Source organism: Peromyscus leucopus, chromosome 9 (assembly GCF_004664715.2).
Source record: "Peromyscus leucopus breed LL Stock chromosome 9, UCI_PerLeu_2.1, whole genome shotgun sequence".
Lineage (NCBI taxonomy): Eukaryota > Metazoa > Chordata > Mammalia > Rodentia > Cricetidae > Peromyscus > Peromyscus leucopus.
Window position 1 is genome coordinate 18,480,741 of NC_051070.1, and position 19,058 is coordinate 18,499,798.

At 44.5% G+C, this 19,058-nt stretch overlaps 1 protein-coding gene across 1 annotated transcript; it reads left to right on the forward strand.

The window, feature by feature from the left end:
- The first annotated feature begins 296 nt into the window (after positions 1–296).
- On the forward strand, positions 297–4,648 carry Spry2 (sprouty RTK signaling antagonist 2). The gene is made up of 2 exons (XM_028879906.2): positions 297–785; positions 3,585–4,648. Exon 2 carries the CDS (start codon positions 3,636–3,638, stop codon positions 4,560–4,562), a length of 927 nt encoding a protein of 308 aa, XP_028735739.1. The 5' UTR covers positions 297–785; positions 3,585–3,635; the 3' UTR covers positions 4,563–4,648.
- Positions 4,649–19,058: the final 14,410 nt, after the last annotated feature.

Sequence of the window (19,058 nt, forward strand, 5' to 3'; positions counted from 1 at the left end):
CCGCGGCCGCCGCAGAGCTCCCTGCCTCCTCCGGAAAGGCGAGGGCGCAGGCCAGCGGCTCGCCCCCCCCACCCCCCGCATCTCCGCCTCCACCCCCCCACCCCCACCCCCCGCCCCATCCCCGCCCGGGCCCCAGACCCTCCTCCCCCACCGCCTCCTCCTCCCCCCCCTCCGCACCCCCGCCCCCGCCTCGGCCTCGCCGCCGCGCCTCCGCAACGCCCAGTCTGCACGAGTTAGAGCTGCGCGCCGCAGCGCCAGCGGAGGACAGGGGCCGGCGGAGCGCGCAGCGCCCAGGCCCCCGCGCGCGCCCGGCCCGGCCCGGCCCGCGGCCCCGCGCCAGCCTCCGCTCGGAAGCAGCCCGGGGCCCCCGGGACTTGGCGAGCTGCTGGCCTTAGGTTCTTTGTAAGGCCGTGTTCGCCTCGCTTTCTCTCGTCGACCAGGGGAAAAAAAAAGAGAGACTCGCCAACCACGGCGCTTCGGCCTCTTGTTCATTGAGAAAAAAAAAAAAAGGAAAGAAAAAAAAAAAAAAAAAGAGGAAATACTCCGCGTGCGCTTCTGTAAGGGAGGTCATCTCTCTAGCCCGGAATCCGGGAGGGTTCCAACGGTGGAGGATTGGGTTCCAAATTTTCCCGTGGTTGTTTTTCTCCTCCCACCGATTGCTTGGAAGTTGGACTGAAGCAGAGTTCGGAAAGAAGGGAAAAGTTTGCATCGGGACTGGATTTATTTGCACATCGCAGAAAGAAGAGAATCCAAGGGAGAGGGGTTGGTGCAAAGCCGCGATCACGGTGAGGAGCGTTTGGCTTTTCCCCTGCTGGAGCCACAGCCGGCCGCGAGTGGGGTCCGGGTTCCTCTCTCCCCCTAAACCCGCAGGCTTCCCGGGAGGATCGGGGAGCTGCCCCTTGGATCTGCTTCGCTTAGGACATGGGTTCGGCCACGGCTGAGCTGCAGGGTTGCGCCGGTGCCGTGTCCCCCACCCCCCACTCCCCCGCGACACCGCGCTCCCTAAGGGGTTTGGGGCGGAGGACCGCTCCACTGCGTTCTGCTCCTACCCCTGCCTTGGCGGCGACTTAGTCGCCGAGAGCCCTGTTTTTCCAGGTCCTTGTTGCAGGCTCTTAACGTTGCTAACCTGTTCCTCCTTTCAGTGGAAGGCCAAGTTATGGGAAAGCCTATCCTGCGGCCGGGGGGCGCCTGTGGGGCTGGGGTACTGGGATTCTCACCTCACCGGGGCAGAGGACCCGGCGGACAAGCAGAGGGTAGGTTGCCAGGCGGAGGGAGTCCCCGCCTCTGCCCGGTGTGGACAGTCTAGCCCGGTGCGGGTGGGAGCGTCGCCCAGCCTGGCGCCGCGTCTCTGCGGTTCGGAAGTGCGGCTTTCTCTTTTTTCCGTTCTTCGTGGTCGGCCTGGGTCATGCTTTTTATATATATTTGGGCGCTTGGGCTGACCTAGCACAGGAAGAGAGTTATCAAGTGGTCGCGATCGTTTTCCATTACCTGAAAGTAGGTGGCAAAAAAAAAAAAAAGGAAAAAGAAAAGGAAAAAAAAAAGAAAAGGGCTAGTTTCCCCCTCCCTCTTTTGTGTTACTGTTTTTAAGATTTGGAGTCTTAACGCCTTTTTTACAAAGGGGTTTCTGTGTCGGTTTGCCCCACCCTAGTGCTGTAGTCCTTTCCCCCTAATCCTCAGTCTGATCACACACTGTTCTTAATGGGGGTTTCAAAGCACTCTCAAAGGGGGAGGGAGAGGAACTGGGAGAGCGCCGGGGGTGGAGGGGGCCTGCGACGGAGGCGGCCAGGGATCGGTAGGAATCACTTTTTTTTTTTCCTTCCGAAAGATGCTGCTTTCCACGGCAAGTCCCCACGGAAAGTTTCCAATCCCAGGGGTCCGAGTCCTGCACGCCTGGCGTGTGCAGTGGGGCTCTGGATAAAGCTTTTTTTTTTTTTCTTTCATTTTAAGAAATACGTCTTTTTCTTCTTGATCTAAAGGAGGTAGGCGTGTGCAGATTGCAGGCAAGCAGTGCTCGCTTGGGTCATTGCACGTTGGAGTCTCTCTGGGAGCGTGGGTGCATTGACTTCTGGGCAAGCTGTGCGTCCCGGCCGGGCTCTCTTCCTCGGGGCGACGGATTTGGAAACTTGTGGGGACAGGCGTTTTGAGGGCCTTCGCAGAAACACCTTGTGGTGACCTTGCTGCGGGGGTGGGCGTGTTGGAGTGGCTCCCCCTCTTGGGGCTGGATGGCAGTTCCCTTGGGTTGGGGGGAATTTTAGCTGCGGGGGTGGAGGAGGGGGAAGTGTGCTCGTGCATTTCACGACACGTCCCCTTCGGAGGCGCCCGCGCCCCCTGCCTGCCTGAGCTTCTGGGGATTGCGCGCCGGAGGGGCCGGGCTGGCCCCTGGACAGCGTCAGTCCGCCTGGAGAAAAGTCCCCGGGGTTCTGGCTGAGTCCCACCTGCTGCGGACTGTGTGGGGGCGCCGATAGAGCCGATAAACCGAGTGAAAGCAAAGAACAGCCTTGTGTGCCTTGCTGTTGGAGGTGAGCAGATCCGGTTTCCAGCTCTGCGTAGTTCTGAATTAGGAGGCATTTGTCACCTGCCTTGTTCTGTCCTCCAAAAAGCAAAGGTTGGATTAAAAGTCCGTTTTTGCTTATTTCCTTTGTATGTTTATGAGGGCTTGGGAGAGGGTATGGTACCTTAAACCGGAGAATGACTATGATTTAAGCGATTACTTGACAAAATGATAGGTTTCAACCGTGACACTTCGGATTTTTAAAACTTTTCCTATTGCTGTTACTTGCTTTGTGTTTCTGGGTATTTTTCAAACGAGAAAATAGCGTTATTTTTTTGCATGGTATATTTATAAAACAGGAAGAATGGTTGAGAATCTAAAGCTAGAATCATAGGTCTGTAGGATATTTAATTCTCGAGTTGTGGAAAATACGTTTTGGTCTTAATGAATTTGTTTTCATGTGATACCTAATGGGACTCGAAGTGACTTATTTTAATCCTATAACTTTGTACTACTATATTTATTTTAAAATATGCAACCTTACTTGTCCTCGAAATGTACTTTTATATCATATGGGATTGGGAAAGGGCGCTGATTAGACAACTCGGTGCAAGTGTGACGTAACAGGCTGACTTAAACCGAGGCTGTTGTAGGTATTTGGTGTTTAGTGTAAAAAAAACGGTCATGGCAAATTCAAACATGTTTCAAAATCGGAAAGGTATTTAACCTCTGACAATGTTGGTAGCACTGGTAGGCTCCAGCATTCACTTTTCTTCCAATTTTTACCTTGAATCTGAGACTTCTAAATTGTGTGTTTCTTTGAATAAAGGATTGTTAGCTAAGTGACCCCACAAAGATGAGCTTTGTGTCGCTGCACATCTCAAGAGTACAGAGCTGTGAGTGTCCAGCCAGGCAGAATTTTCACTGTGGAGTACATGCCTTGATCATGTGGCTGTTCGCCTGGCCTGGCCCCCACCACCAGTGCATTTCCCATTTCGCCAGGGGATGTGGGAAGTGAAGAGTCAACTCCCGGTGGGTGGAGAGTGGGAAGTCGTAGAGTGTAAACCATTTTCTTTCCTCTTGGTTTCTCCAGGAGTTCAGATGTGTTCTAAGCCCGCTGGAGTGAACACACCACCAAGACCTGATGGAGGCCAGAGCTCAGAGTGGCAACGGGTCGCAGCCTCTGCTGCAGGCGCCCCATGACCCCAGAGATGCCCTTACCCAGCAGGTACACGTCTTGTCTCTGGATCAGATCAGAGCCATCCGAAACACCAATGAGTATACAGAGGGGCCTACTGTGGTCCCAAGACCTGGGCTCAAGCCTGCTCCTCGCCCCTCCACTCAGCACAAACATGAAAGACTCCACGGTCTGCCCGAGCACCGCCAGCCTCCCAGGCTCCAGCCCTCACAGGTCCATTCTTCGAGGGCCCCTCTGTCCAGGTCCATCAGCACCGTCAGCTCAGGGTCTCGGAGCAGTGCAAGGACAAGTACCAGCAGCAGCTCCTCTGAACAGAGACTGTTAGGATCATCCTTCTCCCCCGGGCCTGCTGCTGCTGCTGCTGATGGGATCATCCGGGTGCAGCCTAAGTCTGAGCTCAAGCCTGGTGAGCTTAAGCCACTGAGCAAGGAAGATTTGGGGCTGCATGCCTACAGGTGTGAGGACTGTGGCAAGTGCAAATGTAAGGAGTGCACCTACCCGAGGCCCCTGCCGTCAGACTGGATCTGTGACAAACAGTGCCTTTGCTCGGCCCAGAACGTGATTGACTATGGGACTTGTGTGTGCTGTGTGAAGGGTCTCTTCTATCACTGCTCCAGTGACGACGAGGACAATTGTGCAGACAACCCCTGTTCCTGCAGCCAATCTCACTGTTGTACCCGATGGTCGGCGATGGGTGTCATGTCTCTCTTTCTGCCTTGTTTATGGTGTTACCTTCCAGCCAAGGGTTGCCTTAAATTGTGCCAGGGGTGTTATGATCGAGTGAACAGGCCCGGATGCCGATGTAAAAACTCAAACACAGTTTGCTGCAAAGTTCCCACTGTCCCCCCCAGGAACTTTGAAAAGCCGACATAGCATTAGTAATCAGGAATATGACAGTAATAAGGATCGTTTCCCCAGCCTCTTTTTTTTTTTTTTTTTTAACACACATATGCAACCAACTAAATAAAACCGTTGTAATCCTGGCACTGTTAATAGAGGGTTAGAGTATTTGTCGTTTGCAGTGAGATGCTTTTTTTTTTTTTTTTTTTGTCCATGTGCCATTTTTAACTGATGCGCTTGCTAGAACTCAGCTAATGGAACTCCAAGGAAAGGGAACGGAAGTTGGTGACCCACATACTGCATAAGCTAAAGCAGCAGACACTCCTAGGCAAAGTTTTTTTTTTTGTTTGTTTGTGAATAGTTCTTGCAAAATTTGTAAATTAGCAAATGACTTCCCCCCTCATTGTTTTCTCCAGAGATAATGTGCTATATTTTTGTATATACGATAATATTTGCAACTGTGAAAAAAAAAAACAAGTTGTGCTATACTCCATGGCACAGTCACAAAATATTATACTAATATGTTGTACATTCGGAAGAATGTGAATCAATCAGTATGTTCTTAGATTGTATTTTGCCTTACAGGAAGCCTTTATTGTAAGACTCTGATTTCCCTTTGGACTTGATGTATATTGTACAGTTACAGTAAAATTCAACCTTTATTTTCTAATTTTTTCAACATATTGTTTAGTGTAAAGAATATTTATTTGAAGTTTTATTATTTTATAAAAAAAAAGAATATTTATTTTAAGAGGCATCATAATTTTTGCCCCTTTTATGAGGATGTGATGGTTGCTGCAAATGAGGGGTTACAGATGCATATGTTCAATATAAAATAGAAAATATATTAACGTTTGAAATTAAACTGAGCTTGTTTTATCTTATTTTACCTGTTTTTTTGTTTCTTTCAAATGCAAGAAGCCACATTTTCTGTCAAGGCATTCTAATCCAGTAGTTTGCCTCTGGACAAGCCCCCTTTTAAGGACAGCTGCTTTCAAGGAGGCGAGTTCAGTGGCTTTCAGAGATGATGCTACCTATCAAGACAGACAACACCTGAGTATTTGAGTGTGAGTTGCTTTAAGTTTATGAAAATGTCCTTTGGCTTGGTCCGCCTGTTCTTCCCAGTCCCTTTGCAGACCCGTTGGCTTGCCTTGGCTCTACAGGGCATTTCTGGTCTGTTATTTTGAGCTTCTTTAGAAGACATTCCGGAAAAAGGTTAATGCTTAGAATTTTTTCCTAACATACAGTATTAAAAATGAATGCCAAAGACACTCAAAACTGGAGGAGCAAGTTTGTTCTACAAGCACTGTGTGTCAAACATGGAACATATCTATGCCCAGATGGAGCCATATAGCAGGAAACAATGTTTTCTTGACTTAGCTGGTCCTGGCTGGTTTTTTTCTAGTGTATATTTGGTTTAAATTCTCATGTTCATCACCATCACACCAGATTCTTTATGTTGAGGGAAAAAAAAACAAACAAACATAAAAAAAATGCTGTTTTGATTCAGGTACATATTTGGTAGGACTTTTCATACTCTTTTGGTCAAGTAATTCAAATCCAAGTATGCCAGTTTATATCTCTGACCTACTGAATCAAATTACATAGAGAGTTACTCAATCTTGCTCCCGTGTAAAAGGTGCAGTATGGCAAAAAGTCAGTGTGCTCAGAGCTGTCCTTTGGGAACAAAGACACCGCAAGCTGCTGCAAGCCCATCTTAACAAATATTAGTCACTTTGTGGCTGATGATTTTTTTTTTCCCAAAAGCATAACACTTTGCTGCCAAGAATCCCCGGAAGTCTAGGAAATTATTTACCTGCCATTATAGTTTAATCTCTTGTTTCCTGTTCTCTTGTGTGAAGAGGTCTTAGGACAAGCTGTCTTCTGTTTTGTTTTTTAAAATGGGCTTTCAAGGAACCCCATGGCTGCCTAAAGTCTGAGGACCTTCAGTCCTCTGAACTTCCTCCAAACAACACAAGATTCAATTAATTTAGAGCTTGTTTACTTTTAGCTTCAACTTGGAGATACTGAATGTTCGTGGAATGTTGGGTTTAATGTGCATTCTTAAATTTCTCACTGGTGATTTAAGGAAGAATGAGAAAGTTGGAAAATGAAGCAGGGTTTCTTACTCATGGCAGTCTTAAGATTTGTAAAGCACAATAATTCTGACTAATTAGCATTGTTCATCATTGTGCTTTATGCATCGATAGAGCATTTTTGGGGAGTATAAAAACTGAAAGTCAAAATTTCCTTGGACTGTGTAAGCAGTTTTCAGAGTGTTCTGTACACAAATTGGAGCAGATGCCATTGAGTGTTTATTGAAGTTAGATTAAAAACTTTCTTCGTAATTACCCAATCCGAATCTCTGATGTGGCCTAGATTTGCATTTACCGTCATTCCACAGCAAGTTATCTGCAGTCTGGGGCTGCTGACCTAGGAACTGAGTTCTACTTCAGCATGCTTTTAATGAGCTCTGATATCAAGCATCCTCACTGAGTTGGATATTAAATGATAGCCAACTGAATGTAGAATAGAGGACTTGGTGTGTAAATATGTTAAGTACTGGTAGACTTAATATATCTAACATACAAAGGGAACTTGGTTTCCTCAAGAACTTTCTAATTGACCTATTTGGTGTTAAATTTATCCATACCAGTATAGAATTCGTTTTTAGCATATGAAGATTAAATATTTATGACTAGATAGATTAAAAATAGTTGGGCCTACCACATTCTTTGTGCTAAGAGTTGAGGGTAATCACTTCGCTTGGGAATAAATAGGGAATAATAACCTCAAATGTCAGTTTCTATTGAAAGTTGAAGATGCCAGGAAAATGCAGTGAGTTAATGGGTCCAGTGACCAGATTTTGGTGTACCAGATTAAAAATAAGGATACAGGCAAAAATAACTGCTGAGCCCTGAGACAGTTACAAGAAACTTTCTGTGTCCTTAAATTTTTCTTAAACCTGTGCATACTCTGTTTGAGATTCATTTACCAATGACAACTTGATTGTTGTTATTTGAAACATTCATTTATGTGTTTTGAGGAGGAGATTTGAAGGCCTTGCCAAATTTCTGCCATGTTGGAGCATGCTCTGGGGATTGTCTGAAAGAAGACAGCCAAACCCAGGGACGTAATTCCAACCCAACCGTTGGCATAACTTCTTTCCCCGGTACATGTCTGTCCCCAGGACTGCTCAGCTCGGTCCCTAAGGTACTGGTGATGTCAGATAAATGCGTTTGCTCGCTGCACAGTGCTGGGAAGTAGTCCATAGTTGTGTCGTCATTCATGAGTCTTTATGTGCACAACCAAAGGTATACCGGATTTGGAATTTCAGTTGGCATTCTCTCCACAAGTGGCCCTTTGCCTTCTCTCATAAGTGTGCTGTAGCTGGAGAGCGTCTCTCCAGCTCCCGCCAAGTCCCCACAGTCCAGCAGCCCACTTATAAAACAAACACGCAGACTCTTGTATTATTTAAACAGTTTGGCCTAATGGCTCAAGCTTCTAGCTATCTAGTTCTTACATCTTAAATTAACCCATTTCTATAAATCTATACCTTGCCACATGGCTCGTGGCTTACCAGTATCTTACATGTTGGTACTCAGGGCAGCGGCTGGCAGTGTCTCCTGACACAGCCTTTTACTTTTCAGAATTCTCCTCTCTCCTTGTCCCGCCTATACTGCCTGCCTGGCTACTGGCCAATCAGTGTTTTATTTATTAACCAATCAGAGCAACACATTTAACATACAGAACATCCCCACAGCAATGTGCAGAAGGACTGCAGCCTGGGTGTAGAGTCAGTTTTGATGCTGATTAAATTCTACATCAAAGAGTGATTTGTTTTGGACTGGAGCTCTACCCCAAGAATAGAGCGTTGAGCAGGTGAGAGATACCACCAGGATACCACCCCCAGCACACACTCACACACACAAAAACTACATTTTTATCTTACTGATATTCTGGACTATTTTAGTAAGGAAATGTTAAGAGGTGTAGCTCAATTGGCAGAGTACTCGGCGTCCTACAAAGAGCTCTGGATTCAGCCTCTCGCCTAACACAAGTGAGGCAGCATGGAAGTAGAAGCTCATAATTTTGGCACTTGGTAAGTTGAGGCGGGAGGATCAGAAGTTCAGAGTTTGGCTACATACTGAGTTCAAAGCCAGTCCAGCATACATGAAACCCCATCTCAAGCAGAACAAATATGAAAATCGGTTATTAAGAAGTTGTGCCATTTTGTCCGTGACTAATCTTCTATTGGCCGCATCTATTAAGACAGTGTATTAATTTCTGTTTTAATTTGGATGAATGCATCATTTTTCACCATTGAGACCAGGTCAGAATGTTATCAAGGCCTACCTGATTTGGCTGGCACTGGTCATCGAGGTGAAAGACACACATCTGAGGTATTTCATCACTGGTTTGGCTGTTCATCAGAAGAGAAAGCAATTAGGCTGACTGTGCTCAGTGCTGCAAACTGGCTTCGATGCCATGCCTCCCCGACCTGCTTCTGTCGCTTGAGAGGACCATGTGAATAATGGAAGTATTTACCAACAGTACGATGCCTCTGGTCAGAACAGGTAGTCATGAACCGGGAGTCAGAAAAGACCAAAAGGGCTGAGGGGGTGGCTCACTAGATAAAGCGTTTGCTCCACTCAGGTGAGGACTGGAATTCAGGTACCCAAGAAGCCAGGCAAGGAAGGTGTGGCTGCTGCCTGTCATCCCTGAACTCAGTGATGCAGAGATGGGACCCCTAGGTCAGGTCTGTCTCCATATATAAGGTGAAGAGTGATTAAGGAAGATACTTGACTTTCACTTCAGACCTCACGGTGCGTGGACACCCACATGAACACGCATGCACATGTGAGTACACCGAGCACACACACATAGACATCAGGCCTACCGTGGTGGCACATGCCTGTAACCCTGGAAAGAAGACTGCTAATGTGAAGCTCGTCTGGGCTTCATAATGAACTGTTGCTGCGTCACCCAAGAAAAGACAACAACGGCAAACAGTCGTGGGGATGGAATATAGTAGATCACAGGAGTGCTTAAACGTGAGTACGTAAACATCTACGGATGGCTAGGAGACGGCAAACACTTTTATTTAATGCTGCAATTTGATTGATTTACAATCCTCCCACCCCCACCCCCACCCCTTTTTTTTTTAAAGTCTATCTTACTTGGTAACTCCTTTATGAAAGTCAATGAAATTAGAATGGAGCATTGGCCTCTGCCTTGGCTGGATGGAGGCATTTATTTCTCAAAACAGTTGCTAATACACGGAGGGATTATGCTGATTAGTGAAACATTCACTCTACATGGAAGAAAGGCAAAACAACCAACCACCTGGCAGTTCCACTTAAATTCTATTTATTTATTTGTTCATTTATTGAGAACTACGTCCCACTCCAAACTGGTCTCAGATACTTAGTTCTCCTACCTAACTCTCTGGAGGGCCGGAATGACTAGCTTACGTCCTGGTTAGTTGATTCCTGAATCACTGCATAGGAGTCATAGGCCTAGTTAATCGGATGCCAAGGGGTAGGTAGGGCTAGCAAGTGCCGTGCTAGCAAGCCTTGGGGGTAGTAAGAGCACAGGAAGAAAGAGAAGTCAGGATGCGTTCTCACCATGAGGTTGGTGCCCACCGCACAACCCTGCTGTGGCTGCAGATAGGCAGGAAAGATTCTGCTATGGGATTGCAACAGAATCCGTATCACTCATTAAGTGAAACACTTGGTCAAGGTCGGACCTTATTAAATCCCAGCTCAAACGTGCAGGAGTTTGATAAATATTTGGCTAACTGTGTTTCCTATGGCTGCTTGTTTGCTTGTTTATTTATACAGCCCAGGCAGGCCGAGCACTTACCGTGTAGCCTAGGCTGGCCTCTTACAGGCCATCCTGCCCTGGCCTCTCTTGTGCTTTGTTGACCAGCGGGTGTTTTACTCTGAAATTCATCTACAACTCAGCTGCATTTATTCTTAATTTTCAAATATAATTCACAAAAAAACTTTTTTTTTTTTTTTTTACAAAGAAACCAAACTTTAAAGCTGGGGAGATAGCTCAGTCAGTAAACTGCTTGTCTTGTGGGCACAAAGACCTGGGTTTGATCCCTAGAGCCCATGTCAAAAATGCCAGGCATCGTAGTGCGTGCTTGTAATCCCAGTGCTGGGGAGGCTGGTTCCAGCCTAGCCTGCTAGTTAAAAAAAAAAAAAAAAAAAAGATGATACCACCTAAGGGCTAATACCCGAAGGATGTCCTGTGACCCTTACATGCACACACGTACGTGTAGATACACTCCTGTATGTAAATGAGTGTGCACACACACCAAAACACAGAACAACATTGGAACAGACATAATTAAGTTGAAAAGACCCATTTCCTAGTGCTTAAGTTCTCACTGAAATTTATCTCTAGCCATCAACCCATTATTTTATCTTGTCACTTAAAAGAGGGCAGGGGAAACATGAAAAAGAAAAGCAGTGGTTGGCTTTTGCTGCAATTCTACCCTGATGGGGAAAAAACAAAACAAAACACGTGGTTCTTAAAACCAGGTGCCCATCGCTAGGACCTAAGCAAAATAGTTTTTGTTTTTGAAGTGTTTTGAAATCCAAGTAACATCTTGCCGTGTTGATTTGTATCCATGGCTCTGGCACTCCAGCAGCGTTCTGATAAAGTTATTTGTATCAGTTCTGATGAATCCCCAGATTCTTATTGGGTGCCCCAGCTCGGCCAAACTCCCCCTGTACTGTTCTCTGGTAAACAAAAGGCATCTGCCTGCTCACATTAGAAAATAGTCCGAGACCCTGTCCTTTGCAAGTTCAGAACAGCATTTAAGGATGTAGGTAAACCACACTCCAGTGGATGGCCCCACCTTCACCAGAACGTGGGCAGCACAAACTGGACACCATGGGTTATTTAAAAACAAAAAAACGAGACAGAGGATGTGGTATTGGGAGGGGATGGGGGGTTGGGGGGCGGGGCATGAACCTGGGAGGAGTTAAGAGGAGTGGAGGGTGGATATGATAAGAATACAGTGTATGAGATTCTCGAAGAATTAAAATATGTTTAAAAAAAAAGGATGCCTATCTAATAATGGTCACTGTGAATGTTATAAAGCCTAGTGACCTAGCAACCCTGCATTCACCAAGCAATACGTAACAGTACACACAGAATCTTAGAAGGCTGATTATCTTCTCCAGGATGCCTTAAAGCAGTGGTTCTCAACCTGTGTGTCGCAACCCCCAGGTGTCAAGAGACCCTTTCACAGGGTTTGCCTAAGACTATCAGAAAACACAGATATCTACGTTATGATTCGTAACAGTAGCAAAATTACAGTTATGAAGTCACGACAACATGCGGAACTGTGTCTAGGGCCACAGCATTAGGAAGGTTGAGAACCACTGCTCTAGGGGACTGTTTTCCTGACTGTTGACTCACCAAGTAAGGGGCTGAACACTTGGCATTTAGCTGCGATGTCTCCTGGAGTCTGACCTGCAGTTAGTAGAAAGCCTAATTGGTTTCATTTTGTTGCACTCTATGGAGCAAAACTTTAAAAACACTGAAATTACCAGTTCTTTCACAAAGTACTGATTTGTTATTTATTATCTGTGAAGTCATACGATGAGCCCAGGATCAGGCCTTCCGAGTCTTCCATATGAATGAGAGCACTGTCTTAAGAACAGTAGAACTGATGTAGTTCAGATGTAGAGCACTTACCTAGCATTGGGGAAGCCCTAGGTTGGGTCCATAGTACTGCAAAACCAAAAAGCCTGCGGGCTCAGGGGGCAACTACTTGTTGCGACTGAATTCTTACCATACATCTATTTTTGTGTTTCAGTTGTAAATGGTGTTACCATGGACAAGAGAGGGAAAAAAAATGTCCACTGCACTTTGAAAGCTGATAATCTAAGACCGAGGTGCTAAATCTTAGAAGAGGGTTGATAGCATTATCCACTTCCTTCCTTGGATGTCTGGCCCTCGCCCCTCAGGGTCCATTTGGCAAGATCTTGAACATTTTTGGATTTTGCTACTGGCAATAGGAAGGGAAAGCCAGGGACGATGCCAACAGCATGCAGTATACTGAGGACCTCTCCCAGTAACCAAGAAGTACCTAGCCTAGTACACCAGTTAAGTCGAGTTTAAGCAGTCCTCCCCGCTACAGAGAAAGCTCAGAGACCAGTGGGGAGAATGTTGCCTGTCTTCCCAATACACGGCAAGGAAGACTGTCAGGTGAGTGAGCATTCAAATACGAGGAGATGACTGTGACCTTCACTTTGAGATTTCCATTCTAGTGGTAAGTATCTGGAATCCTTAGATGAAAAGTATCCTATGTTCACAAAACTCCAACTCTAAATCTGGTTACTATGATTTACTCTCTCTCTCTCTCTCTCTCTCTCTCTCTCTCTCTCTCTCTCTCTCTCTCTCTCTCTCTGTGTGTGTGTGTGTGTGTTTTGTTGTTTGTTTGATTTTTAGGCAGAGTGTCAGTATGTAACCCAGGGTGGCCTGTAGCGGACAGTATGTGTATAGAAAAGGCCAGTCTCAAACTTGTACCAATTCTGTCTCAGCCTTCCTTCCGAGTGTTGAGTTCACAGGCCTGCCCCACCTGCCTTTGTATATACATTTTTGCAGTTAACTTTAACAACACTTTAGTTTTATCAAAAGTTGCTTTGAGACGTCTCTCAGGAGGAGAATTTTAGGAATTCATTCATAGTGCCAGGAATTGCATCTTTAATTAATAATTTCCCAAGTGAATTTTGAGGGTATCATCGATCTATGGTTTTGTGGGTGGGAGGAGGTAGATTCTAAAGGCAATTGTTTGTGGCAGCAGAGCCTCATACATATCCCATCCCTACAAATGCTTAATGAACACTCGATGAATGAACGTACTCAACAGAGAATAAAGATATACTAGTGGTTTCTAAAAGTATGAATAATGATATATGGCAAAATAGAAATAGCAGTTGTTAAAGAAACAGCATAGTAGAGTTGCGGGTATTGTTCATATTAAAAGGATTATCCAGTTCCAAGACCTTCATTTATCTATTTCTAAAGTTATAGCGCATTTTTGCAATCAGTGACCAGTTGCCATTGGTCAGACAGTAACCATAACATGCTTGACGTTATTTACTGTGCTGGAACTTGATCAGAATGTCTGACTTCAATTGAGTATATATGCAGTTTTTATATTTAAATTTAACTGCTGTTAGTACCTCAAAATCAAAAATATTTTATTAGGTTTAAATTCAATAGGAAAATTAGTTCTTGGAGAAATTATTGCAATCTAATTCTCTTGTTAAACAAACAAACAAGGAACAACTGCTATATAAGACCTAAGAGAATTCCAGCATGGTGGCACATGTCTTTAATCCCAGCACTTGGGAGGCAGAAGCAGGTGAATTCATGGGAGTTGGAGACCAGCTTGGTCTACATAGCAAGTTCCAGACCTCCAGGGCTACATAGAGGGAACTAAAAGATTTTTGCACAAATTTATCAGCAATGCTTTTACTTTCTTCATGGTTCAAACATAATAGTGCCTCTTACAATCCATTGTATTTTAAATGAGTTTATTTTATGTGTATGAGAGTCTTGCCTGCATGTAGGTAAGTATGCCACAGACATGCTTGGTTCCTCTAACATTAGAAGACTGTTGGGTTGCTTTGAACTGTAGTTAGGGTTTTTGTAAACCACTATGTGAGCCCTAGGAATGGAACCCTAGTCCTCCACAAGAACAGCAAGTGATCTTAACCACTCAGTTATCTCTCCAACCTCTGCTGTATTTTAGATGTTCAAAAATAAGAGTCTTGGCCAGTCAGTGATGGCTCGGGCCTGTAATCCCAGCAGCGAGGAGGCACCGGCAGGTAGATCTCTGTGAGTTCAAGGCCTGTACAGAACCAGTTCTAGGACAACCCAGGCTACACAGAGAAACCCTGTCTGGAAAAACAAAAAGAAAACAACAAAAAAGAGTCATTTTAGATATTCTGAGAAAAGGAGTCATGGGCAACAAAGATTGAAAAGGGAAGAAATTTGTCTGGGACTTGAGTAGATAGTGATGTGGTATTGGGAAAGCCAAGTCAAGATTAAGCAAAATCCTGTTCAGGAGACTGGCTGAACCAGGCCACCTAGGATGCTTATTAATGTAAGGGAGAAATGAAGGAGCACTAGGAAGAGAGGTAGCCTCACTTCCAAGGAACTTTTTAAAAGGCCTGCCCTTTACCATAACAACCAACATGGGATTCAACCCGGTGTTTAAGATATTCCTTTTTCTCCAGTTCCATTTCTGTTTAGTTGACAGACAGGATCTTCTCTACCCAACCCTGTCCCCAGCATCCCCTCCTGCTTCTTCTCCTGGTATCATCCAGTCTCTTCTTTCCTATACACATCCTTCATGACCATTGTGCCTTTGAGTGGAGTCTCTTCGATCACTCTGCCCATCCGTTCACCTGAAAAATGTTTATTCATCCTTAGAAACTGTCTCTGCACTAAAGAGCCTTTCTCTCCCTCCCCACCCGTGTGTGTGTGTGTGTGTGTGTGTGTGTGTGTGTGTGTGTGTGTGTTGTGTATGCATGCCGAGAACTGAGCTCAGGACTTTGCATGTACTAGGCAAGCCCTGTAAAATCGAAACAAATCCACAGCGCCTAGGAAGTCCTTAAACCCCTAATGTCCGTAAGGTCTCCTGAGGGTTTATGGTCACGTTGCTCAGTCGTTTTATGTCAAAGCATACGTCACACATCAGTTGCGTGTGTGATTATTTGTTTAGTGTCCTTCTCACGATTAAACCTTTTGCATTTGGTTTACATTTGGATTCTCTGGATTATTCCCATCATCTGGCGCAGAGTTGATGATGCTTAGGATTTGATGAATGAGTTCAGTGAAAGTGATAGTGTCTAGGAAAGCAAAGACATGAAGAAGTGTCTATCAGTCTAGACACTCATAGTGCCTAAGAAGGCAAAGACACGAAGAAGTGACTAGTTTAGCAAGCTCAGCTCATCATTTAGTGTGTAATGATTTAGAGTGGTGACAGCTACTCATCTGTCTTACCTGATTGTAAGAGTTCTAAGGAAGGAGTGAAGACTTCTGATATCAAATGCCTGGAAAACATTAGATAGTCCCTCAATGTCACTTGAATATCATTGACCACAATACAGTCATTCTCTAGACTGGTCAACTGTCATTTCATATATATTCTTTTATGTTAGATACATGATTCTTAATTTTCCCCTCTTAGGTTAGCAGGACTCCGTGCCTATTTAAATGATTTCAATCGGAAACTTTTAAAGTGCCAGGCATGGTGGTTCATGCCTGTAATCCCAGCACTCGGGAGACTGAGGCAAGAGGACCATCAGTTCTAGGCCAGCCTGGGCTACCTAGGCCAGCCTGGGCTACATAGTCAGATCCTGGCTCAAGCACACAAAACAAAAACATTCAAATAAACAAACAAAAAAATCAAGAAATGTGGACTAATGTTCTGTGCCGATAATAAATTAAATGACAGAGTCAAAAATTGTTTGAACATTGGTGACAGTGAAATCTAGTCAGCAACAATTTTCCTCCTTTGCTCCTTCCCTGCTGGTGAATGCTTAAAAAGCCTGCGAGCACTAGGAAGACGGACACAACGTTTAAAAAAAAAGTCCACTGAGAAACATAAAAGGGAAGCGAAGTGGGGGGGATGACATTATCTAAATTTCCCATGAGCAACAGTCACCTGCAGTTGATATGTAGATTTTGAACAGCACAACACAGCCGGGAACTAGAGCTACAGTGCAATAGAGAGAGAGTGATTTTACTTTCAGGAATTGGTTGTTGTGATTATTTATAGAGTCTAGCAGGTTCAAAAGCTGTAGAGGGGACTGGATGGCTGGAGACCCAGGGAGAGCCAACATACCAATTCAAGACCAGAGGAGAGCAATCTTTATTCCTTTATAGCCTTTGATTGATTAAATAGGGCCCACTTACATTACAGTGGGCAATCTGCTTTATAAAAAGTTTACCAATTTAAATATTAATCTTACTTCATTTTGTGGAGACATCTAAAATGCCCTGTGGGTGCTCTGGCCCATTCCACTTGTCAGATAAAATTAGCTAGCAGTTGAGCTGGAGAGACGACTCAGTAGTTAGGAGCACTGGCTGCTTTCCCAGAGGACCCAGGTTCAATTCCCAGCACCCACGTGGCAGCTAACTACCTTCTGTAATGCTAGCTCCAGGGGATTCAACACCCTCATGCAGACACACATGCAGGCAAAACATCAATGCACATAAAATAAAAATTAATAAATCATTAAAAAAAAAAACTAGCTAGCTGCAGCAAGAACCCAAGGAACCGTGCAGTTCTTAGAATGGCTACATTTTATTTGTCCTGTCTTCAGAGTTTTGTCAGTGTGTTATAAATTAATTGTCTGATGACAACTGTATGGAATTTCAACAGCTGGGATATTAAATTTCCTGTATTAAACAGAAAGTCATCTTAAAGCTTAGAGAATCCATACTTCCATTATGAAAATTGATACTTTCAACAGCACATATACTTCTATAACTTTATAGAGAATAATTTTTTGTTGTTTTAAGCTACCTAGTGGAAGTTTTAATGGGAAGACACAAAAAAATTAATTTTGATGCAATATAAACAGCCAAAATCACTGACTTTGTAACATACGTGATAGCATCTCTTTCTGGCGCCACCATTTCCTGACTGAATGGCCTGTGGTGCGATTACTTAATGTCTCTGAGCATCAATTTACTCTCACGTAAAGAAGGGATTAAAACTATTTTAACCCTGTGGGTTGCTTCCTAATTAAAACTATGCTATGTTGCTACTGTCTTCTTTACACTGGATCTTATAATCCCCTGAAAGAGATGTTCTAGCCTACTCTCTAGCATGTGCTCAGATCTGTGGCACAACAGCGTCCCTTAAACAGTACTGAAAAGTGCAGGCTGTGGCTTCAGCCGGCTTCTTTCCACTGTCAGATAGAGCAGGATAGGAGCAATTGCGTCTCACACTGTCGTTATTGATGATGCTGCCCTAGTGCGCTCTCTCTCTCTCTCTCTCTCTCTCTCTCTCTCTCTCTCACACACACACACACACACACACACACACACACACACACACACACACTTTTTTTTTGAGGGAGTATTTGTTTGTTTTGTTTTTCCCATGAGCTCCAGACCTGTGAATTGGAGTCATATCGAGGAAAATCATAACTTCACACTTTGTGGTAGTGTCCTATTGATGGGAAGGAGTTCATTTCACATACCGATCCCAATTTGATCGTGAATCTTGTTGGCAGTTCAGAGGGGTCTGGAGGGCAGAAACTGATGATATTCCTATTTTTCACAGTTGCTGCAGATGAGAGAACTTATTCAAAGCATGCAGTAAGCAAAGGTAAATACCTTGACTCAGCCTTAGCTCTTTGGTTCCAAGTCCCATGCTCATGGTATCATTGCTGTTTCTTCTCACCAATGCTTTCAAACGACAACACACCCCTTGAAGGTGTTCTGCACTACTGAGGTTTCTGCTCTGGCAGCTTCACTCCTGGGCAGTAAATTGCTCCTCACATGAGAGTCTACGCCACACCGTCTACATAAACTCTTATGCTACTTCGTGTTGTGACTGTCATTCCACCAAGGCTGTTCCTTCAACTGAAGCAGCCTCATCCTACTGCTTCTCTGCAATTCTAATTGCATAACTACATAGAACCTTCATATTTTATAGATTTGTTGCTTAACTTGGAAACCTATTTAAAGAGAAAGTCATGAAAATATATTTCATGTGCCCTGCATGCCCTTCATTTTAATGAACCAGAACTGATGAAGTGTGTGGGTACTCTAATCTTAAAACTGATGGAATGTATGCACAGAGGACCTAGTGTAGACCCATGCAGACCCTGTGCATGCTGCCTCAGTCTCCATAAGTTCCTATGAGCTCTGATCATATTGATTCAGAGAGCCTTGTTTTCTTGGTGTCCCCCATCCCCTCTGGCTCCTACACTCTCTCTGCCTCCTCTTCTGCAGGGTTCCCTGAGCCCTGAAGGCAGGAATTCCATGTTTAGGGCTGAGTGTTCCAAGGCCTCTCACTCTTTGCATGTTGGGTAGGTTGTGTATCTCTGCACTGGTACCCAGTTGCTGTGGGAGGAAGCTTCTCTGACGATGACTGAGCAAGGCACTGATCTATCATGACTTCCCGTTAAGAATTTTTGTGAGATTCCTGAGTGTTTGAAGGAATGGGTTTCTGTTTCTTCTGCCTTCTCTTGGTTTCTTTTGCTTCTGTTTGTTGGTTTTGCCCTGTTCCAATGTGTCAGTTTTTGTCTTATCTTATTATATTTTATTTCATTATTATATTGAGAAATGGTATGATTGGGTATATCTAAAAATAGAAAAAGAACTGTAAGTGTAAAAGGCACAAAACTAAATTTTATGTGCTATTGAAATTTAATAGACCTTTATGTAAAGTTGCTTAAGGAATATCCTGAAGTTATAATAGTGAACTCTTAAATTCTAGGCTAGTTACTGCTATGGTTTTAGATCTAATTTATGACC

Bases quoted from the DNA above. Each gene is read 5' to 3' on its own strand.
- Spry2 (XM_028879906.2), top strand. From the start codon at position 3,636: ATGGAGGCCAGAGCTCAGAGTGGCAACGGGTCGCAGCCTCTGCTGCAG.